A 26,721-nucleotide genomic window follows, 5' to 3' on the forward strand; every position below is an offset into this window, starting at 1 on the left:
TTCTTGGGTCTTGTTTGAAGCCAGCTGATTTACATTATCTACCTTTGATCACTGAAAGAGTAGAGGGTCTTAGGTGATACACTAAGGCATTCTTTGTCAGAAGAAAAAAAAAAAATCAAAAAGACATTTTCTGACCTAGTTTTCCCCTCTGAAGAGCAGCTACTGTAAATGAAAAGGTCACACATTAAAAAAATTTGGGAATCCCTGATGATTCTTGTTTATTTTATGCCCTGTGAATTCCTTAAGCTTATAGATGTACTTCCAAGGAGAATTTCTATCAAGTTGGAAACATCTGCCCAACATTTAAAATGCGGGACTGAGCTATCATCCTTGACATAAATGATCTGTGGATATTTGAACCCCAGCTCCCAAGCAGGGACTGTGCCACAAACTGGCCATAAGTCTGTTGCAAGGTGAAAATTAACAGATGATGTTTGAATCAATGGACTGTCCTGCACACCTCGTGATGAAACCAAAAGCAGAGTTTTTGGAGATCCACTTGTTTTCTTGACTATTCACTACTTTCCAGAGTGAGTATGAATTTCTGAATCAGGATAAATCCACGACAAAAAGGCAAGACAATACACAATAATGGTTCAAAATACATGCCTGCCTCAGGACAAACAACACAAGCTGCCTTTCTAATGGCCATCCAACACTGGGAAGATGAGAGCAGGAGCTAGAGCTGGCAGAGGAATGACTCAAGAACAGAAGAGCGACAAACCAGATGTACTGGATGGCTCACTGGCCTAGAGACAAATCTCTGAGCTGCCTATTTTCACTGCATGCACCTCCCACACTAAGGATCTAGCCACTGCTGCCTACTCCACTCTTGTGAAGCCCTACCACAGGCAGACAAAACTGCTATTTCTAATAACAAAACCTACTCACAACCAGAGACTACTCATAACTACAATGAAATTCCCAGACTGTTGCAAACCCTAACAGCAGTAACTGATAATCATTATATGATGACTGATGCCCTTTCTGAAATTAGCTTGGCAGGCCTCAGGCAAGAACTACAGAGATACCAACATCACAAAACTCCTCATAATTGGCATTAATTGCTTTTTTGTTGACAACACACAAGATCTGCCAGGGACTGAATGAATGGTAGTTACTAAATTCATCACTGGTGATGGCCCTTCAGCACATTACTAGGCTGGTGCAAAACATTCACTTAGACTGTCAGTGCAAAATTGGGCTCAAGGCTCTGTTAATTGCCCTTTTTATGCAGTAACTTCTTTTTTTTTTTTTTTTTTTTTTTTTTTTAGGTTCAATTAAGAAACCAAATGGTTCCCATTTTAACAGGAACAGAATGGATAGTTCTTACATGAGGACTCATCTGTATGCTCCTGCAAGAAATAATTATGATATTCATGCCTCTCTGAAGGTGGAGGACATAATAGGGATACAACTTACAAATCAGATAATTGCCTCCTTCTTCCAAACTTCTTCATTGCCATTTAACCCAGTGCTGCCAACGCCCACCAGATAGTGCACAGAAGCTTATAGATGCAGCTCAGCACATATCTCCTGCACGTTTATTTTAAACTTCAGCCTAAGTCTATGGGAGTAAATTTCCATCCTGAGTCTTCATGGACTTTTGGCTACATGCCCTTATAGCTAAGGCTAAATAAGACCTGACATCAATTAGAGCATGCAGAAGGGCCAGCTCAGCCTCCAAAAAAGTGTCAGCATATTGATTGTTTGTGATCTCTCTCTGCTTCCATTTTTGCTTTGACTCCTTTGAATACTAAGCCACCTTAAGGAGGAAAAACTAAAAAAAAACATAACCACAGGTGCAATTACTCAACAAAAACTGTATTTACTTTTACTTTGATTTGATGCAGAAACAAATCCCTTCAGTAACTTCTCATCCTCTTTTGGACAAAGGTATGGATCAATCAGTCTATTCAACACTCTAAAGTATCCATACAAGAAAAACCTGACAGCTATGAAACACCACCAAGATCTAACCAGAATTAGAGAGGGATAAAAAAGGTGGAATTAGGAACTCATTTCAGTTTTACACAGCTGAGTAACTTTACTTGACAGCCACTGATTTAAGAAGTTGGGTCATTCTGTAAAACATCAGGGAATACTCTTAGCAAAGCAGTGAGAGGAATTACTTCCTATATTCATGTTTGCCCTGCTTTGGAACATGGTTCGAAAGGTTCTCCACAGAATTAGGCTAGAAAGGACAGGTGGCAAGACCATCCCCCCCTGCAAAAGTAAATAAAGACCTACATTTTTGTATCATGCTAAATGCAAGCAGTTCCTGAAATTAAGGAAACGTAGAAAAAACTAACCCTGAAACATATGCCTTCCTAATACTGTCTGATCTGCAGTGGAAAGCTGACAGGCAAACCAGGCATCTTGTTCAAGATCTTATCCTAAGGCATAATACCAAAGCTATCAAACAGTGGAGCTGGCTAGTCCTAAAATCCTGCTCATTTTCTCTAAGGATTACCTATAAAACTATAAACCACAGAAATACAGCATGGAAAAGTCTTGTGGCTACTTTCAGAAGAAGAAGCTTTCATACACTATTCAACTCATTGTTTGGTTGTATTTTCTTTCCCTCTGGCTCATTCCACCATATGTAATTACACATTTTAGATTACTGAAAAGCACATTACAGGTATGAAAGTCAGTGCCCTGTTATCAGATATCTCATACAGCCTCAAAAAGAAGAAAAAATCAGAATCTACTCTAACAAATTCATTAAGGAAGAGGCTTTTGAAAAAGCTGGGTTATCCAACAGGTCTGACAAATGTCTGTCAACTTTCAAAAAGAATGAATTGAGGAGGAAATAGCTTATAGAAGCAACTTGAATGCCAAGCCTGTCAACTGTCATCTTAATATAAATTATGTACCTTCTTTGAGCTCTTTTAGACTAGAAATTATTAGTCAAGCATAATTAATACTTAGTACTCAGAACAACTTTTTATATCTATATACACACATAAAGGTATATACATGTGTGCATGTATATATATATACACACACATACACACTTCGTTATATATAGCAATGTAAATTCAAAGATGCTCAGACAAGAGGGAGTCACCCAATGACAGAAAAAAAAAGGAGAAGAAATCAGTCAAAGCCATGTTTGATACATGATTTTCATGCTGCTATGGCTTGATGGCTTTTGTCAAAAGAAGCAAAGAAGTTTAAGCAATTGGGAGACATAAAAAGGGGAGTCCATCACAAGAAAAAATAATAGATAGGGAGCTCATACTCTTCAACCATCCCCACATAGCCTGCAGAAAGAGCTAATGGAGAGCTCCACATCACTACAAACTAGCGCTACAACTTGGATACAGATAAGGAAAAGTCTTACTAGCAAGTGGTTTTCAGATTTGCTTTTCTATTTGATACTATTCCAGTTTTCCAATCAAGAATGAAACCTCCTGTTTTTCTAGAATGAAGACAGTTTTAAAGTTCCCCAGTGTCTAAAAATACCCAGCAATTGACATGAACTAAAGTGATTGTTAGGCACATGGCTTTCAAAGAGTGCCAGTCTGACTAGATATGGAAAAATCCTTTGAGGTATCTCTAAATCAAGACAGATTTAAGCTTCTTGGATACTGGAAAACACCCCCAACAAAAAAAAAAAAACAGTCCAACAAAATAAAACCAACAACAACAAAAAAGCAAAAAAAAAACCCCACAAAACAAACAAAAAAACCAACCAACCAAACAAAAAAACCCCAAATCCATCCAGAAAGAGAAGTCTCTGTGCTTAGGGATGCTGGTGTCAAGCACCAGGAAAGAAGGGAGAAGCCCAAGCAACATGAACAGATGGAGTAAACACAGTGCAAGAAAATCTTTATGCCAAAGAATGCTTGATATATAAGTATCAAAATTTAATTAATGAGATCAGCAGTAAAAGAGTTACCTCTGAGACTTTCCCATCGCTGCTAGACTTAATTATTACAAACACAGATTAATAGCAGAGGATCATCAAGTTCTTCACAAAGACTGTCAACAATTGCAAGCCCAACTCATCACCACACCACCCATTTTCTGCTATACAATTCTTGGATTTTTATATTACTCTTCCCATTGGACTTGCCTTCAATAATCAGTTTATATAAACCTGTGGGGGACATACCATCTATATCTGCAACTGCTTCCTAAACATCCTTCCTGGTTACCAGATGGGACATTACACTTTTCTCCTTCTCCACCCCACAAATAGACAGTTTGATTACAAGGGAAATATGAAACAAAATACGCTATTGCTTCCCCAAAATGACAAAAGCATGATAAGGAATATTTTCCTTCCTTCCCACATCAACTTGAGAACAGCAACTTGCTTCTGTCTAGAGCTTTTCCTAAACAGCAGACGAACTCCAGCCCCTTTCCTCCTAGCAGAGTACCAGTCTGTTACAAGGCAAGAACAGCAACCTGTTATACCCCATAGTCCATGGAGGAAAAGCTGTGGCAAGCTGCTGTGCTAACACTCAGCTTGTGTTTGCTACAGCTTCTTCTGCAGGTGTTTCCTGAGAGCTGCAAGAATGGGCAGGAGTCACGCACGCCATCACACACTGATCTCCACACGCTGCCACCTACATGGAAATACTTGCAAGCCAATTATGTGGCATTTTGTATTGAACTGCAAGAGACCTTGCAACCTGAACTGCAGCATTACCCTGCTGATTTGTTCTGGGTGTGTACTGGCCCCAGGCACTGATTCCCATTTGTCCTCTTTTGCAACAGGGTAGCAGTGGAAATCTCAAAGGCTCGGAGCAGAGGCATGAAGACTAGGGAGCAGAAAGTAACGTAAAAGAAAACTTCTCAGTGAAGTATAAAGATTCATTGGCCATGGATAGAGACATTTTTAAAAGCTACATTAGTGCTGCCAAAAATCAGCCATGAGGAGTTGAAACAGCAGAATGGAAAATCCAGCCTCAAGCTCAGCTTCATTTAAAGATTTCCGAAAGAGTTTTTCTCTAGTTACTGTTACACAAAAGCTCCTGGGACAGTGTTCTGAGCAGTTTTAACACTCCACTGTTTGCAGGAGGCATTTGAAAGCCTTTAGATAAGGCAGTTGTCTCATTTGTCCAGGAAATTCTGCTTCACTCTGGTTTAGTTACAAGCTGTTTTAAAAATCCCAACCAACCAACAAAATATCCCAAATCCAAGCTCTCCTTCACAGCATTTTCCTTTTTGTACTTATGCTGCTGGAGGAATATCTGTTATGAACTAAATACAGCTTAAAAAACAACACTGCACTACCAACAAAACTTACACAGCTGAAAATGCTTCTTAGCACTATCCAAGAGGAAAGAAGGAAAGGTGAAGTTGATTAAAAAAAATTAAAACCCTAAATTATATTTCTCCTTAAATGCTGTAGTCTTGTAGGCTCTTTAGGCACAGGCAAGGTACAGGACCAGGTCCCCCGCAAAACACCTCTCAGGTAACAGCAGATCTCTTCCAATTATTCCCCCTGTGCACAGCACAAGACAAAAGCAACTTAACCTGGAGACGTCAGCTCCTTTTCTGTCTCCAAAGAGCATGAAAGGGGAGGGTTGCCTCTCCCAGTGTGCTGACCCACTTGATGAACCTGCAGTTAACAGCCTGCCAGTAGCTGTCAGCTCTTATACACAGTCCTTTATAGCACTGTGGACAATTATATCAGCATCTGAAGACAGCTAAGGATGCAATCTGCTTTAAAAAATGAAAAAAAAAATTTGCAGTATTTATGTAAATTATCTAATAATTATATTAATATTTGTAATGATATATAGAAAGATCAGAGAAAATTCAGAAGGTCATCTAGCTCATTTCCTGACCTCACAGCATACATTAACTCCCACATAGACCACAATGACTTTGTTTTTACTCCATGGATGATCCTGCTTTAAGGATAAGGTTGGATCAGATGACATCTTGTAGTTCGTTTCATCCTGAATTCTCCAATGATTTGTAAAATGCTGATACATACTTAGATAAGGAATACATTATAATTTCACATTAAAACTAAACCTGGTAACCCCATCTTAAAAAAACCAAGGACCTTTTAAACCTGGACTGAACGAAAACAAATGCCAGTATCTACTTCTTGAGAGTTATCCAGCTATTTGTTCTTTCTTCTGGAGCACAAATATTCTGACAAATTATACAATCACATGATCATGTATTATTCTTTCCTTTGTGCTCAGAAACTCAGCCTATACCTTAAACAGATGTACAAGGAAGGGGGACAGAAGCATACAAAGACTGGTTCTGGGGAAAGTCACATAAATGCTTTAAATCTAAAATGCTTAACACTGAATCCTAGAAAACACACATATCTGCACATACAGAAAGATAGTGCTAGAACACACAGCCCAGCTGTGATCCATTAAATTAAGGAAGAGGCAGTGCATACACAAATCTACTGCAGCCTTGTTCCTTACAGACCACACACTTCTATACTGAAAAACATCTGCTCCAGCATGACCTGTTGGGCACCATTATAGAGTTTGCTCAGTAGTCAATGTCTGATATCTTCACATTTCTGTCTCCAGACATTCAGACAGTCGTGGTATACCCCAGTTACCAGGACACATTCCTTTGTTTTTCATTCTTACCTTCTCTCCACTAGAGTAGAAGAAATAACGCAATCGGACAATGTTACAATGATCCAACTTTCTCATAATCTGGAGCTCTCTGTTCTGAAACAAGAGAAAAGCAAACAATGAGAAAAATTTTCTGTGGAAAAGGTAAGGTACCATCATGAACACTTTAACATACAGATACAGAAATTGACAAAGTAAAGAACAACTAAGTTGGAAAGGCAACAGCTTTCACATGTTCATTAGTATTTATTGCAATTGCTTTATTACTGAGAATATTGCCACCTTTGACTACATTTTCTCTTTAAAATAAACATCCACAAATCCATCAAGTAATTCAAGAATTACCTATTTTCATTATCAAAGGCTCAGTGGTAAAATGCAAGAAGACATTAACTTTTAATTTTTATTTTTCCGATCTTATAATAATACAGTATATCAACCAGAGGGATAGGAAGCCTATCCCATTTGAATACTATAAAAATAATGCAAACATTATGAAAGCAAACAACATTTCCACCCACATGCCCACACTTCTCTACAGTGCAAGAGAGGTTTGTAACAGATCTTTTCTTCTACCATTCTTTTTGTAATACCAACATAAAGCACCTGAAATTGATTAGGTAACTCAATTTCCTCTTTTGTTCAACCAAGGTAAAACCAGTTTAGACAGACAGAATAATAGCGTTATTTCCCATTTTATATCAGCCTGAGAAAGCTGTTAAAAAAAAATCAGTCCATCACATGCATGATAAACTGGGAACTTTACTGCAGTATCTGTTGCATAAATGACGCCTGAACAAATGAAGGATCTTACAGCCTAGCAGGAAAAAATAAATGAAGTTTTGAAATGCAGGTAGGAGTAAAACAAGCAAATAAAATTAGCACAGCTATGTTTGTCACACTTCATTCCACAGCTGTTGCTACAATACCTCTTTCCTCTAGTCACATTTACACATCACTATTTTTCCTTTCTCAATTAATACGCAATCTGCAGCTACAAAAATAGAGGGCATTCCACTTTTTACTTTGATTGTGGGATTGCTAATCATATATGCTAAAAGAGCAAGAACTAATACACTAGACTAATTCACTATTCTTTACTAGCATCATTAACTCTGGCCAAGTTCAGGAATATTTGGGAAGAGAACTCTTTAGCCACCATACGTTTTCACACTTAAATGCACAAAGCTAACACCCACTTTGTGCAGTGCTGCTGTCAAAACAATGATTTCATAGTCTGTGTTATCAGAGGGTCACATACGGTGTCTGTCACTACAATTAATTATTAAGGAACTCCACAAGAACCATTCAGATCTTCTAATGTGAACATGGCTACAAACTCTGCTTTTAATTCCTCTAAGCCATGTAGCCTTAAAAAAAAGAGGTGCTACATAAGATGCAGTATCATTAATCCTATCAACCCTGCCACCCGCTGACTGAAAAAATACTTCAGTATTAGCCAGCTCTGTACAAACATGAGTGCCATCTCACACAGTTATCAGCTGGCAATTACCCAGCCTGTGGTTAAGGAGAAAGTAAGTCCCTCCCTGAGCCTGCCTGGCCTCTAAACAGATTAAAGCCTAAGACCATTCAGTACATACCAAGACAGGGCTATTCTATACTGCAAGATGAACAGAGAAAGTAAGAGAAAGCAAGGAGAGATCTGTGAGGCTTTCGTGTAGCTCCTGAAATCTTATGGTGTGAATTTGTGAAAAAGGCTTCACCACATAACCTCGTCAATGTGCCTCACATCTCACAAAAAAAAGCATTCTCCTGGTAGGAACAGGAACTCACACATTCTCCCCTTACTCATTCTTTATTAAATCCAAATTTTTTTTAAAAAGTCAATTTTGGGAGTCATGGATGGGATTCCTGTGCTGGATAGCACAATTCGAACTACAGATCAACAGAATCCCCTCCTCTTGTCAAAACCACCGCTGGCCATGGGGTATCTCCCTGGGCTTTACAGCATGGGGCAGATTTCAATTAATGAGTGAAAGCAGGGAAGGGTCTAGATCCCACCGGTTACAGAATCACCTGTTATGATAGAAAATTATTTTCTCCTGTTGCCTTTTACAGCATTTTACTATAGGACTAAACCTAACACTGCAGGTTCTAGCACTTCAACCAAATTCCACCAGCATTTCATAGCCCAACATATGGTAAGTTATTTCATCTTCCCTTTCTCCTACTGACTGTGAGATAGGAATAATACTTTTTATCTCATGGATTTACTGGAAGACACACGAATATGCTAAGCATTAATGTGCAAATATTATTTTGGTAATATCTCTACTAGCTTCTTAAAATACCCGTACATACTCTAAGTCAGGTTATTGCTTCATGTTTTTAGATAGTGTGTACGTGCTGATTGGAAAAAAGAAATCAGCAAAAGTTATTCTAATGCTAGGCTGAAGTTATATTTATACTCTGATATCTCATCCTAGCACAAGCACAGTTTCTGCCTACTGTGATGCGTTCCACTTTGATCCATCTCCTTCTCTCATCCTGACCATCTGCTGCAGCTGCACAAAGAGTGTTTCAAGAGGTGCTAATATCAGGGATAAGTCATAAACCAGTTACACAGTAACCTATATTTGCATCCTGTGACTAGGCAGAAGAAAACATATCTAAACTACAATCTTAGCCAAATAGTCACCTCAGCTATCTTAAAATCAAACTGATTTCTAATCACCACTCCCTGGTGGCGTTAAAACTGGAAATACTTGAATTGCAAAGCTCAAATTGGATATGGCAGGGGAACGGCTACTGATGTTCACATTCAAGAATTTTTTTTTCAAGTAGTCTCACTTTATCATATACTTCCCTGTATACATCTTAAACAAATAACAACCTTTTCACATTATGATGTGGGCTATTAAACAGCAGTGCAGAATTGCTTGGAGAGGAAGGGGAAAAATCAGATTATAACTGGGGAACCTTTAATGAAATGAACAGTGACAGATGTCATGCACCAAGTACAAGAGACAAAATGCACGTCTAAAGATAATGCAAACTCAAATAATTTCAAAACATGCTGATGAGAAAGGCTGACAGTGCACATTGAAAATACAGGGTAGATGAAAACCTAAGGCTCATGCTTATCCTTAACTCATCACTTTTGTTTTCCAAGAAACACAGATGCAAAGTCAGACTCGAAGAGGAGGAAGTTGTTATACTTCTGTGTTCTCCCACCCATTCACCATGAAGGAAAGGGGTGAGTTTTCTAACTGAACGAGTGTACCAGGCCTGGTAAGCACTGCAGAAAGCAATACCCTTCAGCACCAGCCCTGCCACAGGAGAGGACCCAGCAGACATCTGTTGCCAGCAAAGTGTGCTGCTGCAGCACAGGTTCCTTTGAGGAGCCGCAAACCAATGGGACTGTGAATGGATTACAAAGCAAATTTTCTGCAGTTCAATTTCTTTATCTAAAATAAATTTCTTTATCCAGAAGGCAAAGGTTGCTGATGTAGACTGCTCTATGATCAGTGCATTTAAGCCCTCCACTAACTGCTGAAACAAATGCCGTGTGACAAAACCCTGTTCATCATTTATGGAGACAACTTTCCTAAACAAGACTGCCTCTTATCTGTTCATTATATTGAAGAAAAGTGGTTGCTCATCAAGGTTAAAGATTTGGTTAAAGACTGCCAAGACATCAGATTTGTAAGTTCAAAGCATAGCCAATGAAGTTCATGTATGAAAATTCATGCCTTTTATCCGAAGTTACATTCCCAATCCCTCAGAGCTGTGCTAATGCTGCATGTGATATGATGCCAAAGCAATTGGTATCACATCATTTCTGCCTGTATTACTACTGGAATCTGCTATTACAGACCAGGATAACCATCACTCCCTGCCACATACACTCCCTTTCCTCCCCATCGAGGGATTTCTAGGGCTAAACCTGATGAATGCAGCTTGCATTCATCACTCTTAGTCTGATTCTTTGCCTTCTCCCTGCCTCACACCCTCCCCATCCCCTTCTCCCTCCCCTTCTTACAGCAGGGGATAAAATGACTGGCTCATCAGAGATGAGGCTTTATTTGCAAGTTCCTGAACTGCACTAGAGCAAATGATGGTGAAAGGTTTTGTACAGCTCACTTTAGCATGACATTGTCAATATACACCCAATGAAGTGGAGAAATATAACCTGGATCCAGTTCAGAACAGAATGCCTCAGTTTTCTTAGCTGAAGGGCATGCTGTGTTTTGATTTTTGTTTTTTTCTTCTGAATCACCTTTTTAAAGTCTCAGCAAGGTTCTTTGAGGACTATGTTCAGTGCAGATGAAATGGGAGAAATGAGGAATTTATATTTTTGCTTTCCGTTACACCAAGGACATGATCTGGTTATTTTAAACAAATGAAATTATGTATGTCTTGAAATTTTAGAGAAGGTATCTTTTAGATGGAAAGGCAGGATAAGCTACCAGTCTACTTCAACAAGTACCTTCAGCAACAGACTTCTAGCTTAAATCAAGTAGGAACAGCAACAAAGGTTAATGCTTATTTTTACACTTTTTAAAGTAATTGTTATTATTCTTGGTGCAATACCTTCAAATGTTGAAGCTCAATATGTTCTTCTATCAGACTGAAAAAACAGAAAAGGGAGCATAACTGCATGAACTGTGGCATTACAGATAGACAGAAGTAGCATGGATAGATCCAAATTTCTCGCATACACACTATTCCTGCTCTTGTATATGTCACGATTACCGTTTCCCCCTTTTCTCTGCTTCTACCATAATCTTCTCCATTTTACCACATTTCTTATCCTTCATAAACATCTTCCCACAATGAAGAGCTCAAAGAGAAAGCCATGGGCAAACTGGGGAAGAAACCAGCTTCCATTAGGAGGTATGAAGAGTGCCTGGCAGTGATGAGCCAGCAGGTCTTGCTTCCTTCCCCTCCTGCTTCTTCCCACTTCTACAGCCAGAATGACTCATCACATCCACTCACCTTCACCTACTGCACTGCTGAGCCTGCCCTGAGAACAAGCTCAGGCTGAAACCTCGAGAGAATCGAAGTATTTTTCATCCAGCAGCAAAAAACCTCTTTATTCTGACCCTCGCCCACTGCAAGAAAAAGGCTGGACTCGAAGCACAGGGAAGCAGATACATGCTGAGAGGATTTTCAGTGTGATCCTAGGCTTGATGCCTTGCATAAACAGCTGCTTGCACAACAACAAAGCCATCCCTCCTAAACTAAGCCCTGCAAAACTTACCAAAACAAAACCACTCAAGACCACAGAGGATGTCATCGAAATAGCACCTTGCAGGTTACCAAGGGGTAGTTGGATCACAAACCCCAGTGTATTTAGCACATTTTCACTAATATTGTTATTAAAGCTCCCATCCTAGTATATGTGGTTTGTCCTAAGCTTAGTAGTCAGTCCACAAAATAAAAGCTGTATCGTCTTCTCTAAAACCTCCTGAAGTTGCCTGACCCATTCCTCCAAAGATAGATTTCCAACTCCATCAATCACAAAAGTGCTCTTAACACTATCCTGCTGTCAGCACAAGTATTACAGAAGCAACTCTCTAAAAATTCAGGCATTTTACAGAATAGAGGCCAATTCCTACATCCATCTTGCCCCAATATATCACACATACATCAGTGCTTAAGAGGCAAAAGTAGTGCAAAAGGGACTTAACCAAAGAAGCCTGCACTGGGAATCTGCCCATGCTGGTCATCAATAGCTACCTACTCATTTTTTAGGCAAGCAATTTAATGCAGAGATATATATCAACAGGGATCATACTTTCCCTCATTTACATTTGAGGTGTGGATTAGGACAAAGCTTCAGTCTTCCCCTCCTGTCAGTCATGGCATATTTACAGCACCAGCAGATCTAATTTGGGGTGGTCTCCATTGTTAGCACACCTGCTAGTCTCAAACTCATGCAATCATGACCTTTAATCCAAAAATAGGGGACAATGCCAACAAACCAATACTATCTATTAAACATCTGCATCTATAACACACCAAGAGCTGTAATGCCACAACATCCACCACCCAGTTCCTGCTGTCCCATCGATGATTGTTAAATACTTCGAGTCCAGCCGGTCAGAATGTCCACATACTCTGTCCTGCTGCAACCTCTACCAATGCGTAACACATGCACAGAAGCAGTTTTGAGGGTTAGCAATTGTAGAAACACTTGAAATTTATAACCCAAAAAGTCCCAGAAACATAGATCAAATACTAATTTATATATTGCTGATGTTATCAGATTCCCTAAGGAAAACAAAAAACAAGGAAAAAGGCTAAAAAAACAAAAAAGAACAAAAAGTTAGTGACAGCCATCAGCAGTTTACAGTTCAAATATAGAATTGCTGCTTTAAATACCCTCACCCTCCACCCCTTCCTTATATCTCTTCCTCCTTGCCATTCACAGGAATCCCAAAGGGAAAACCCAAAGGCAGAGTATCTATACCACATGAGAATAACGAGTGCATGTGCACCGTGCCACGCAAGGGACGTGACCAGAGGAAGCTGCTAGGGGGTCCAAGATACAAAATGCTTTCGGTGTATGCACTTGCGTGCAACTTGGAGCACTGTGGCTGCATCATGCTCTGTTTTGCTACATAACCAGAAGGAAACAAAGGCTCCAAACCCAGATACATCTTGCTATCAAGACCCACAGCACTGCCGCACTTTTTGCCGTTTTTCATCTGTAAAAATCTGATAATTAAGATCCCAAAGCAGCAAATGATAGAGGTGCACAGCACGGCTGCACTGCAAAGTGCTCCTGATACACTGGCCTGCAACACCCAGAACAAGTCACAGGCACAAAACGCTTGTGTCAGCTGTATTCTGTCCAAAATTTATTACTGAGCACAGCGACCTTCAGCCTTGGCATGGCTACAGAGCAGGGCAAAAAGTGTCAGCTCTGAATGCAGCAGCAGCAGGCAGGACCTGCCTGAAGAAAGCCAGGGGGCAGAGTGTGCTGGGCTGGAGCTGGAGCCAGGCCAGGGCAAGCTGAAGGCTCAGGGTTCAGGCAAGCATAGGTGGGGCCACCAGCACACTCCCAACCTGCAAACCCATGACTATTAACAGCTTGGCTGAAATGAAAGAGCAGGCAGGGGCTGCAGGAGTCAAAAATATGCTTTCAACTAAAGATCTAGAATAATGACTGAAACAAAATGTCACACAACTACCACAAAGGTGGGCTAGATTTCATTAACTCCTTCAGAACTAGACAGATTTGAACCACAACTATGCAGTAATGAGTGAGCTGACAGGCATACTGGATGAAAATCTGAGCTACTAACACACACCTTGTTTTCACCCTATTAATTCCTTCTGTTCTATTACTGCTCCATATAAACTCAGGCATTACATCCCTTCTCAGGAAAAGACCACATGATCTCCAGTTCCTAACTCTTCCCCTAGACAGTCAGTAATGGCAAGTGCCACATTATGTCATCACCAGGCTGCTCTTTCCAACACAGAACACAGTCCTTAAGCAGACAACTTGATCTTCATACAGCTATTACACATAGTTTCCTATAACTGGAAACAGAAATGACTTATTTGTGTTCTTAAGAGATAAAACAAGCTTTGATCTTTCCTGGGGGAACAGAAGAAAAAAAAAAAAATCTGACTTTTCTTTCATTTTCTTGCTGTATCTCAGCAGTTAATCGAACCATGGAAGACAAATTCATTAGCTTACTATTGCCTCTTTGGATGGAAGTGGAGTTTAAGAGGCACTCTGAGACTTAATACCATCTCTAAATTCCTTCCAGCTTTGGAAGCTTGAGACTAAACTTGGAAGACAAACTGATTTCCAGCATCACATGGCTTCTAGACCACCATCTGGAATTCACTACATTTTTAAGTGGTTCTTTTAAATACTCTGATCTGATGAACAGCTCAGTTCTACACTTCTATTCTACAGCATCTTCTGTGCTCTGCCAGCATCAGGTCCAGGTGCAGGAGGAATTGCAGTATACCCAAGATAAAAGCTGAAACTCAGAGAGATTGCTCAAGTCCATTAGAAGATTGAAATAAAGTGCAGTAGAAGAAGAACTGAAAGGAAAAGTACTCTGTAAAAGGCAGCCCTATGCTTTCAGAGATAATAATAACCATTCTTTTTCAGTGGAAGCATAGAGATCTCTGTTAAAACCCTCTTACAGTAAAAATCCTTTTTCTTTCATAGAAATAGCAGTCAGATTTTTCCTCATGTTTTGATTTTTAACTCTAACTAAGAAGAAAGTCAGTATAAAAATGCCTTTAACATCAGTCCTCGGGGAGTCTGCAACATCCGTACAACCTTACACCTGCAATCGTAACCAGAACAGGTTGCAATTAATCTACTAATCAAATAAGTTCAAATCTCCCACGGGCATAAGACATTTGCTGGGCTGCTAATCACTATGTTATTAAACATTAATGAAATGTTTTATTACTCTTGGCCTTCTCTTCTTACATATGATGTAGCAGATGTTTCATGCAAACAGATTCCAAAGGACTTGCAAAACAAAAATAATTTCTCCTCACCATCAAAAAATTTATTTATTTAGGAAGCAGGTAAGTACTGCTTCCAATGTTTATTTTTCCTTTGTCTCAGGCCTATTGCTACATGACATGAAAAAGCCTGATGTTACAAGTCGTGCAGGGCTTTTATTTCAATCCAAATGACTCCCTCAGACCTGAGAGACAAGGTTCAACTTAGAAGACACAAAAAAGGGAAATGAGCAGGGAGTAAAGGGAGAGTGGAACTGGCAAGTGGAATTAGCCTTCAGATGATTATTTACCAAGCAGAATTAAATTTTCAAGAAGTACAATTTCTTAATAATGAGCTCCCAAATAACTAAGCTTTTAACAGCATAAGAATCCCCTGCTGAATTCAGAGGTTAGGGAGCTCCTCCTCTAGGGCTGGGGGAATGGGAGAGGAAATTGGCCCAACTCCAGCAGTGAAGTTAAAATTGGAACTAACACTCCTTACCTTGTGCACATACACAATATTCTCCCCAAATCTATGTTGGGTTCCCCTGGTTTGCCAAGTTTGTCATGAGCAGATAACAAAATTTATTAATTACTGCTATAACTAAGAAAACCACCACATGTGAATACCAGGTCCAAGATAAACCTAAAATAATAAATACCCTACCAAATTTCAGATGGTAGCCCCACATATAAGAATGTTTCAATGCTCGTTCATAGTTTTATATATAAAACCAAATCAAGCTTCCTCAAATACATATCTTCATATTAAAAGGCAACAGCACATTCTTCCCCAAGCAGCAGAATAATTTCACCACTTCACCCTTGCTAGATACAAACAACCTATCATACACTTGGAAAGGAAAAGCCAGCTATGTCAAAGTACATATTTACTATAAGCTGTTGAAGAATTAGTGTTCCAAGTTTGAGAAAACAGGTTATCAGACTTCGTGCGCTTAAGGGTTTTTCCCTTAGTCAGCATTAGAGTTTTTCAAACATTGTCCCATTTTTCAAGAAATCATTTCCTTCAGCAAAAGGGTGTCACAGCACTAAAATGAAAAGATTAGGAAATCTTCACATTCACTTCTAGCCTAAATTGCCCCAAAAGCAAAAGTACAGAGAAAAGCAAGTTTTAGTAACTATTTGCATAACGAAGTGTGCTTTTTAATGACATATTTAAAAGCAGAAACACGGCACTATGATTAAATTCACAACTTAGTCACACTGAAAAGGAGTAGAGATCTCAAAAAAAAAAGAAAGGTGCAGAAATAAATTATCTCATATGTCAGGTGAGCACCATGAATTTAAAGTGGCACACTTTTAGCATATTTCAAGAGGCTACACTACCACCTCATCGGCTTCCAGTTTCAGAGTTTCTCAAGCACCAGGTCCAGCTGGACCAATACAGGGCAGGGGCAACCTAATTACCATGAAGCCCAGTCCTTCTTCCCCCAGTACGTGCAAAAATCATAGAATCACAGAATGGTTTGGGTCAGCAGGGACCTTTGAGATCACGTAAGTCCAACCTCTAATGGGCAGGAACATCCCCCATTAGACCAAGTTACTCAGAGCCCCATCCAACCCAGCCTTGGACATTTCCAGGAATGAGGCATCCAGTTTCTCTGGGCAGCCTGTTCAAGTATCTAACCACTTGCACAATGAAGAATTTCTTTTTAACATCTAATCTAAACCTAACCTCTTTTAGTTTAAATCCATTATTCCTTGTCCTATCATACACGCCCTTGTAAAAAGTCTCCCTCCAGATCTATTAGAATAGATCTTATGTAAACAAGACCTCCTTCAGGTGCTGGTAAGGTGCTCTAGGATCTCCCTGGAGCCTTCTCCAGGCTGAACAGCCCCAACTCTCTCAGCCTCTTGTCGTAGGAGAGCTGGTAGCTTTATGAGTATCCAGACTTCCATCTTGCTTCCAGAATAAAATGAAAACTTGCATATAACCCTCTAGCAAGTAAATGGAAGAGAACTGCTGAAAACAAGAGACTGAGGGAACAAAGATGACTTGGTCAGACCAATTATCTTGGCATGACTTCATCCAAAGGTTTATCAGCAGCCATCATCAGATGCTTCCAAGGAAGTTCCTAGTCATCTGGAACCCTAAAACCTAAAGACATGGACATTTAACTTCTCTTTACTGAACCTGTAAGTTGTTTCCAAAAATGCAACTGTAGAAGATAAAAGGCTCAATGTAAGTCAATCACAAATTATGTCAGAAATTGTTTCCTACACCACCTACCACCTTTTCAATGGACCATACATTCTTCTGTATTTAACATAGGGCTAGACAGGATTCTCATCAGCTAATTCATTAAGACATCCACTGTCAATAATAATGCAAGTGGCAAAACCTTCCCTGACTTTGCCAAGTATTTCCCACTAGATCTTATTTTCATTGCTTAAGAAGATCTCCCACTACACACATCAAGCAAAACAGATATGCTGTGGAGATGACCAGGAGTTGAGTATTGATCCTGCACCTCTACTCAGCTTCACTAAGGCCACACCTGGAGTGCTGTGTCCAGTTCTGGGCTCCTCAGTCCAAGAGAGGCATAAAGCTCCTGGAGTGGGTTTAGCAGATGGCAACAAAAATGATGAAGGCACTGGAGCATCTTACTTATGAGGAACGGCTGAGGGGTCTGGGCCTGTTCAGCCTTCAGAAGAGAGGACTAAGACGGGACATCATCAGTGTAATTACCTGAAGGGAGGGTATCAAGAGGATGGAGCCAAGCTTTTCTTGGTGATGCCAAACCATGAGACAAGAGACAATGAGTAGAAACTGATGCATAGGAAATTCCACCTGAATATGAGGAAAGAACTTCCTTACTGTGCTGTTAACCACACACTGGAAAAGGTTGCCCAGAGAGGTTATGGAGTCTCCCTAACTGGAGATACTCAAGAATCATTGGAAGCAATCCTATGCCATGTGGTCTGGAATGACACTGCTCCAACAGGGATGCTGGAACAAATGACCCACTGTGGTCCCTTACAACTTTGCCCATTTTGTGATTCTGTGAATTAATTTCCTTGCCCCACACCTAACCAGTGGAAACATCTTTTTCACATTTTGTTGAAATCAAACTTTCTACAAAGGATGCAAAGACCCTTTTACATTCTAAATCACAACAGTATGAAATAAGGAAGATTATTGTCTGCTGAGGATGTGATGCTGCCGGCCTTGCTTATGTAAGCAAGACAGTATCACTCCCTACACATTCTGCACACAAGGTTAGGTTAAAACAAGAGTCACTGTATCTTGTGCTCACTGTCTACTTACATTCAGGAAAATGCAAATAAATTTTAAAGGTGAATCATTTAAAACTTTCTACACTGTTTACTTGGACAGCTGAATTCAGAAAGGTCTCAGACACATGTATTTCTCTTGGAAAGTTCATTATCTACTCAAGAAGTCAGCTACAGCATTATCATCCACAAGCAGATCTATGCAGACAAGCCAGTAGGACAGCATGCCACAGCTCTGTGCTCCACCAGGAAAGGACATTCTACTACCACCTGCACATGGCGTTGTGTTTTTGGACTGTGTACAGGCTGTTCCCACTAGCAAGGAGGATTCTTTCCAAGAGATATTCATCAGTTTAAATCCAAACAAGAGTCCTTGCACTGTTTATCCTTCCTGCTAATTGATGGCCTTCATGCTGCCACAGAAATTGTTCAATGAATACACTGACTCTGTTATGCCTCCAACACTTCAGGCAACCCTCAACATGCCCTAGTTTTTCCTGTGTCTCATACTACTTTCTTGTCCTACTAGATCTGTTAGCCCTGCATGAAAGCAGATAACCTTTATGCCTGTTATGCAGTTAGAGAAACAGAGTCATTGCCTACCAGGAAATCCAGCATACTATCTGCAAACCATGTTCTTTCTTGCCCTTATGTTGACTTAATTAAAAAAGGCAGGGGGAAAAAAAAGGCACCAAGTTCTTGAGTATTTGCTGTGGCTCTTCATATGCTGACTCCGCTCAACCTGGTGTGGTTCCCTGCACACTAGGAAATAACATTTCCATTACGTATGTTCTCATACTCCTGTGCTTTTGCAGATATCTAAATGACAAATAGATAGGGTTAATAAATCCAGTATAATCAAGGAAGCTCCAGACAGGCAGTTCTAGTACAGGTTACTGTGATACATGACCAGAAGAATCTAACCTAGAAAGAATACAGAACTACTTTTTAAACAACTACAGAGTTTCTAACACCATTGCTTCAGCTAAAGATTATTATCTGTTGTTATAAGCTGTTACTAGCTTCTAATTTTATAACTCAGAATTGCTCACTATTTATAAAATATGTTCAGCAGGGCACTACAAAGTAAGAAAGTATTATCCTCATTTTTAGGAATTCTTCAAAAGCTGTGCTCACCTTAGCTCTACATCCTGTTACGCCTGCCAGACTTCATCTGAAATTTGCTTACAAAGTTGTTCAGCATCAGAAAACAAAGCAAGTCCATCCACATAAGATACTGAACTAAATCTTAATGTTCTCTAGCCCATGCACTACACTTTGGAGTAACAAAGTGCTATGTCCTCATTTCCACACCTGCACACTTACTACTAATTCCCATGGTAGTCAGCAACACATCTTTTGAAAGGTTCCTCTATTATTTAACAGCAAACCTGAATTTTCCACTAAAGTGCCCACAGGCAATGTCAACATCCACTATGAAGTTTTACTCTAAAACGGAAAAAAATAAAAGAAAGGGAAAAACCCTCTTCTGTCCACTTGCAGCAAGAGCAGTGCAACCATAGGCAGCTTGGTGAGTAGTAGTCACGTCTCACTACAACACTCATATAAGTTGCAATGTCCCACTTTAGGGACTAAACAGCCTGCAACACATTACTTAATTTATAATCAATCAACATACCATACCTACAGTGTTAAACTCATCTGGTATAAATGAAATGCCTCTGTTCAAGCCCAGAAAACTTGGTACAACCTTCATGACTCAATGTGCCTGCTGAGATTAAAGGAAGATGAATGCAAAAAGGCCTGCCAACTCAGTCTGATAAGCAGATCCTTGGACAAATCTTTGAATGAAGAAAAAAAGAGGATGAATCTTTAAAAGACCTCAAGTTATAGAGTCTGTCTTCATAATTTGATAAAGCTTAGGAGGGAAAACAAGGAGCTTTTTGTGACAAAGTGGTTTTTGAAATTAAAAAAAACCCTGAAATTAGATCCAGCTGTTGTTTTCCACATGCATTGTAATGCTTCAGTGATTCAGAGTGGATGTTTGTATTTTGACTAGTTAGCTCAGGACCTAAGCAGTCTAATCACCATGACTGAGGCTTTCAAAGGAACAGCACAAATGAAGATGTGAAATAAGCACCTTTGTTGGGCCTGTAACAATGAGACCTGGCTTCAAATCTTAGAAGAACTAGAGAATATAGATGTCTGTAGTCTGCTTATTTGCATCATGACACATATAAGAGCGTCCATTACTCATCTCAGTTCACTGTACTAAGCACTACACAAACAAAAACCCACCCTGAAGAAAGCAGACTGCCTTCTCCTTAGTTAAAAGTCTGTAACATATAATTAAAAATATGATAAATATCACACCACCTTACATTTCACCTTAAAGAAGAGTGAGTCCTTTCTTTGCTCCTGGCCAAAAAAACATTACAAATGCTCAATGACCATTTCCTTGACATCACTCACTGTATTTTACAAGAAGTATCAATACCATGCCAAAGCATCAAGGACTGTAATTAGAATGTTTCTTAATAGAATAAGTTTCTCGTTGCCTTTCCAAAAACATTTCTTATTTTTGGGTTATTACATGATACAACCCTTACAAAACCACTAAAAAAAAATCAGATTCATTTTTATTTCCTGTGGTAGATCATACATGAGAGTCTAGGTCATCCAACAAAACCTCAGTCTACACTATCCTGCAAATTTAATCTACCAGTGCTCCAAATGGACCATATTTCACTGCATAATGCAGACAGAAAATGTGATGGAGAAAATGAAGTGGAACAAAAAGCCCGAACAAGCTTTCCTCAAAAACATGCAAAGTAAAGTAGCAGAAAAGTAATTCTTTGTATTGTGTAGGCCGTTAACAATTCTGTTGGTCACAAACATCTCACCTTCTCAGTCATCAGGGACCAGGAAGTATCCAAGTCACACGAAAAAGATGTCAGCATTGCTAATTTTAGAATATGTCCAACATATGAACTGTTTCTGTAGTTTAGATTCTTGACAAAATATTTAAAAGAGCTTCCTTTTATTATTTTCCCATGTCTTGGTACTACTTTTTCCAAGAAGCAATGGGTGGCGCAAATATTGCCTTTAGCAGCAAAGAAAACAATTACCCATTAAATGGCTCTCCAAGTATTGAACACTTCCCGGACGGAGCATGCCATTTGGTTATAAAGGGTCAGGTCTACTCAAGAAAACAAATGGAAAACAAAAATTATACCCATTTTCACATTTACTTAAACCTTCCTCATTTTGTTTGCTGACTTTGAGTTAATCCTCTTCAAGAAAGAGACACAAATTAAAAAAAAACCTCAATTACAACTCAATTAAAAGGTTTTAAACAGAGCCAAAAGGGTTGAAGTACAGCACAGTGCCTGAGGGTAGGACACAGCTGTCTTGGTGACACATAAATGTGAAGATCTGTCTCTCTTCTTTGCTTCAGGAAGCCTGCCCTGAGCAGCAGGTGGATCTCTTCTGTCCCTTCTATGACTGGCATTTTATAGGCTAACCTTCTTTTCCCCCAAGCCTAATAGCTGCCACAGCAGGATATTTGAATAACAAATACTGAGTTCAAAAAGGACACAGAGGCCTGATTTATCAGCCTTGCATTTTAAAGACAATACAGTGTTCCCTGGAAAAAAAACAAAACAAAACAAAAAAAACCAAAAAAACAAAAAAAAAACCAAAAAAAAACCCTGAAGATAAATTATTTAATGATATATTCCAATCATGGTCCAAGACTGGAATGTTGCACCAAAGATAATTTAACCAAGTAAGAATTTCATAAGCAAGTGAAAGTCACAGGTAGGTAATGTTGCTAGATATAAAGACTGTTTAAGCTAAATCTTCCACAGCCAGGCAATCTCATGCCTCCAAAAGAGGAATTTCCAAAAGACAACACATAATGGTACAACCAAGAGCCTTGAAGTATCTGCACACCCCAAAAATCCAGGTAGTCTCAAAAGCACCATTTTTATCCCATCAAGCTAATCTTCTATTTATAGTCTACACAATACTCTTTTCCCTAACTAGGAGAGAGGTGTGGAAGGTTCTCCTGGGACACCATTTCCACCCAACACCTGCATTCATGCCCAAACTCTCTATAGCAGCAGCACTACCAAGCTCTCAAGAGCATTAGATGAGCCTGCTCTCTGCCTGATCATCTCAGCATCTCCTCTAAGAAGAAAAAAGATAAGACCAGCTTAGAATTTATATACAGCCTCATACACAGTCGACCACTAAATCTCTGAGCTTCAGAAGGACTTCAGGAATTTTACTGTGACTTTTTAATTGACCAAGTTCAGGCTCCATTCACAAAACAATGACTGCCCTCAATTCTCCACTTGGACTGGCCGCACACTCAGAAAGTCTACTCCATTGCCACTCTAAGACTGTCAGCCATTAAATATTTTGATTTCAGGTAAGAATGAAAAAACCCAAATCTGCTCCACCAGCCTGTAATCTGCCAGTCTCAGAAATGCAAAGACATGGAGTCTCCTCGGTAGTGATCCTGAAAGGCTACCAAAGATCCCTCCATACGACACTACACTACTATGTACCTTTGTTACACAGACTTACAAATCCATGCCATAATCAAGGCTCCCTTTAATTAGCAAGTGTGACCCAGACTTAAAACTGATTTATAAATATAAAATGGAGAAGTTATTCCTACTGCATGCAGAGTTACTGTTTTTCTATGCCAGTCCTTCTCAGACACTTAGAGGCAGCAATGTTAAAAAGTCAAAGGAAAGGAAATTATCTTTCAAAACAGAACTTAATTTGACAACAATCAGGATTTCTGCATGTCCAAGTACACTCCCACAGTGATAATATGCTGTCAGTATGTGGCTGAGTTACAGCTATTCATGTGATTTAAACTATGCATTTCTATACCTTGATGGGTTTGGAATTCTTTTAAACTGCACTTTCCATTCCGAATGTTGTTATTTCAGAATAGCATCCATTTAACCTGTGTCTCTCAAAACAGGCTCTAGCTAATTTAGGAATGTATATATACAGAATATATATTTCATAGACTATATATAAATATATGTATTTTATGAAAACCAGACATATGAATTCACTTCCTTTAGAAGACCTGAGAGACAACAGGAAATAAACCAAATCATTATTGGATCAGTTGTTTGAGTTATATGGACTAGTGGGACAAAAGACTTTTCATAAATGTAATGTATCTTCCAGTTCTTCTTGTTGGTCAGTAAATTCACATAGGACAGACAAGTTTAATTTTAGTCTCAAGTTATACACTAAAAGTGAGCAAGAGGAGAGAAAACTGACAAAACAGTTGAAAGTCCCATCTTGGTCCTAGTTTAGAGAATACCACAGAAAAACTCAAAATCCAAAATAAATGCACACTTAAACTGTGGCACAGATCTAAAAAAGGCCTCATGCAAACATCCCCAGCGCAGGAGCAGAAAAGCCCTCAGGGGCTCTTTTGACTCCTCCCTTTTCAAAGAACACATTCCTAGGGCCTATTTCCCTACTAACATGTTGGTTTCCACATGGCAACACATGGATACACATGTCTAAACATGCACAAAGCCATGTCTGCAGATGAAGAGCTTTTCCTCCTCTATCCTAGGCCAACTGCAGCTGGGTGATGCTGCATTCCCTCGGCATTAATTATCAGTCCAGACTCCCCTGCTAAGAAGCAGAAAACTGAAATCAATGCTCATAGTACAAACTCCATGTCATCTCATGTGCAAAACTGAAGACCTATTTTGCACTAACAGCTATTATGCATCCAATTCAGTTGTCACATTTGAAAACATCTGCAGGAATAGCCATAATTACAAATAATTTTATTATACAGATTTTAAAATAATACAAAGTTAGAAATATGACTCTTAAGAGTTCTTAGATCTTCTAGGCCACTGAAGTATGCCCAGAGAGGTTACAGCTGATACAATGAACAGTACATTGCTTTCTTCAAAGACTGTGAAAATCAAGGGTAAACAGATTTTTTTATCCATTAGGAAAGCTTGAGAAAATTGGAAAATGGAATTAAGTGGTTGTGAGCAAAAATTCAGATCTCTGCCCAGCCTTTTTGGTTGCTGCAGACAGGCACTGCAACTGCAATTACAGGTAAATGATAGAATCAGCTCCTCCAGTAAGCTTCCAGGAGACAGCCAGATCAAGTACTGCTGTAAGAAAACCTATTATCTTGGTAAATGTCTCTGATAATCTGGATAAATTAAGTTGGGTCAGAGCTACAAATCTGGCCTCCATACAAGAATTAAAGCACAGATTAGAAAAAAACTCTCTGAAAACAAACAGCTCTCCAGCTGTTTAGAAGATGGAACAACAACCTGAACACATGCCCAGGCATCTCCCATTCTGGAAATCTTATCTGATAGCTTCAGTCTTAAAGAGTGACTGTATTCCCCTAGATGAGGACAGCTAGGAGTAAAAGGGCAGTTTTGATCAGGCTCAATTATCTTTCTACTGCTGGTTTAACAAATATTTGTAATATCTGCTGAAGTCACTGAAAAATATTTTCAGCCTTCCGTCCCCACTTGTGATACAAACACAAAACACCTCATTAGTCAGAAGATAGATCTATTGTTTTGGGTGCTCTTTCTAGCTATTTAACAATAAAATTAAGGCATCCTTTAGAGAGTAACACCTCCATGAGAGTCTTATGACCAGTGATTCACTATTCCTCAGATCTTCAAAGTAACTATGATGTGCAAGCCCTCAAAGACTTAAAAGAAAGGTGCTTAAATGTTACTAATTCTCATCACCATGTTTTTCCTTTGTGACTTTTTATCCCATGGGTGCTTCCAACTCAACTGAGATGCAGTAAACAAAGGCATTCTTCTAAGAGAAGGCCTTAGAGATTACTGTTTGAATATTCAATGATCCTTAGATGGAGATATGAGATGAGAGAATGCATCTAGCTCACACAGAGATTACATTAAAAAAGAAAGTTCAGTCCTTAGTTCAGAGGAAACCTGTGCAGATAATGAGAGGTCACAGTGAAAGATAATCACAAATACATCAGAGCAAATCCAACCTCTACACTGTATTCAAAACTTTAAACACTGACTTAAGATGAAGACAGCAATCATTCTGAACCTCTGTGATAACTTTCAATTCCCTTCTAGAAAGGAGTGAAGTAGGAAGGAAAAGGAAGATCCGGAATGACCTTATTGCTCTCTGCAACTACCAGAAAGGAGTTAGTAGTAAAGTGAGGGTTGGTCTCTGCTCTCGGGCAACAAGCAAACAGGATGAGAGGACACAGTCTCAAGCTGAACTAGGCTGGACATCAGGAGAAATTTCTTCACAGAATGGTTATTAAAGTTTAGAATGGACTACCAAGGGAACTGGTAAAGTCACCATCCCTGGAGGTGTTCATGAAACAACTGGATGTGGCATTTAGTGCCATGGTCTAGATGACAAGGTGGTGATCAGTACCAGGCTGGAATCAAACTTGGAGGTCTTTTCTGTGACTTCAATATCCACCTGTGTGCTTGAAAGAAAGGGTCCAGAACTCAGGCAGATGCAAAGGAAGTCAAGGCTTCTATGAGATATCCAGGCTTCTTTAACTGTACCTTTAAAATTCCCATGACAAAGCTATGATACACAGAAGTAGGAGTCTGGAAGATGGACCTGCTAAAACATTAAAAAGCAAGATGATGCACACATCCTGTCTGAACCCAGCAAAGGGAAAAGAAACCTGCACAAAAGAGACAGTGATACCACTTCCCTTAAAGCCTTACACCTGGGTTCCCCAACACATATCAAGAGGATGGGTGTCAAACTCCTGTCTGCTTGTCAGTATATAGACATGACTATCCACAGCCCAAAACAGACTGCAAAGCAAAACTTGTTTTAACTCTTCAGTCAGGTTACCTGAGTAACTCGAGTACATCTGTCCTCAAAATAGCTCAGATACACCAAAAGTGGCCTTAACAGACTGAAGCCCCCTGAGACTGAGCTTTTTTCCCAGTATAATGCTACTATCTGTTGTATCTTTACTGGCCATCCATAACCAAGAGCTAAGAAACAAGCTGGGGGGCAGCTGGAAAAAGTGGAAATAATTCAACCCAATTTGAAGTCATACTCTCACAGTGGTCTGTTAACCACTGAGATTCTGAGAGCAAAAGAGGCAAATCATTAATCACTTTCTCACATGCATATTTACAGAATTATACCTTCAACCATGAGCAGAGACACAAAACCTATTAAGAAAAAAACTGGGTCAGTTCTAGATTTCTGAATGCTTTAAACAGAAAAGTCTCTTGAAAAGTTAGCAAAACTTGAAACCCTAAACACGTAGTCATTTTTCAATGGAAAGTCTTCCTTGTGGTTTTACATTTTTCATGGGAGCTGCTATGATCAAAGTTGCTGTAAATAAGGTAACACAAACAGCGGATATGGGCTACTTTGAAAAGGATCTTTTTATACTTAGCAGCTTGATATATCTGAGGCAGGAACTGAAGGA

The 26,721-nt window shown here is 39.4% G+C and overlaps 1 protein-coding gene across 2 annotated transcripts in view; it reads right to left on the minus strand.

Annotated features, from left to right (window-relative positions):
- The window catches only part of GSK3B (glycogen synthase kinase 3 beta), a 149,877-nt gene that overhangs the window by 62,319 nt on the left and 60,837 nt on the right, over positions 1-26,721 (minus strand). For both annotated transcript variants that reach the window (XM_012569980.5, XM_002187975.7), the window contains exon 3: positions 6,588-6,671. In XM_012569980.5, coding sequence (XP_012425434.1) covers positions 6,588-6,671 — 84 coding nt within the window. The remainder of the gene's footprint in view (positions 1-6,587; positions 6,672-26,721) is intronic.

Source organism: Taeniopygia guttata, chromosome 1, assembly GCF_048771995.1.
Source record: "Taeniopygia guttata chromosome 1, bTaeGut7.mat, whole genome shotgun sequence".
Classification (NCBI taxonomy): domain Eukaryota; kingdom Metazoa; phylum Chordata; class Aves; order Passeriformes; family Estrildidae; genus Taeniopygia; species Taeniopygia guttata.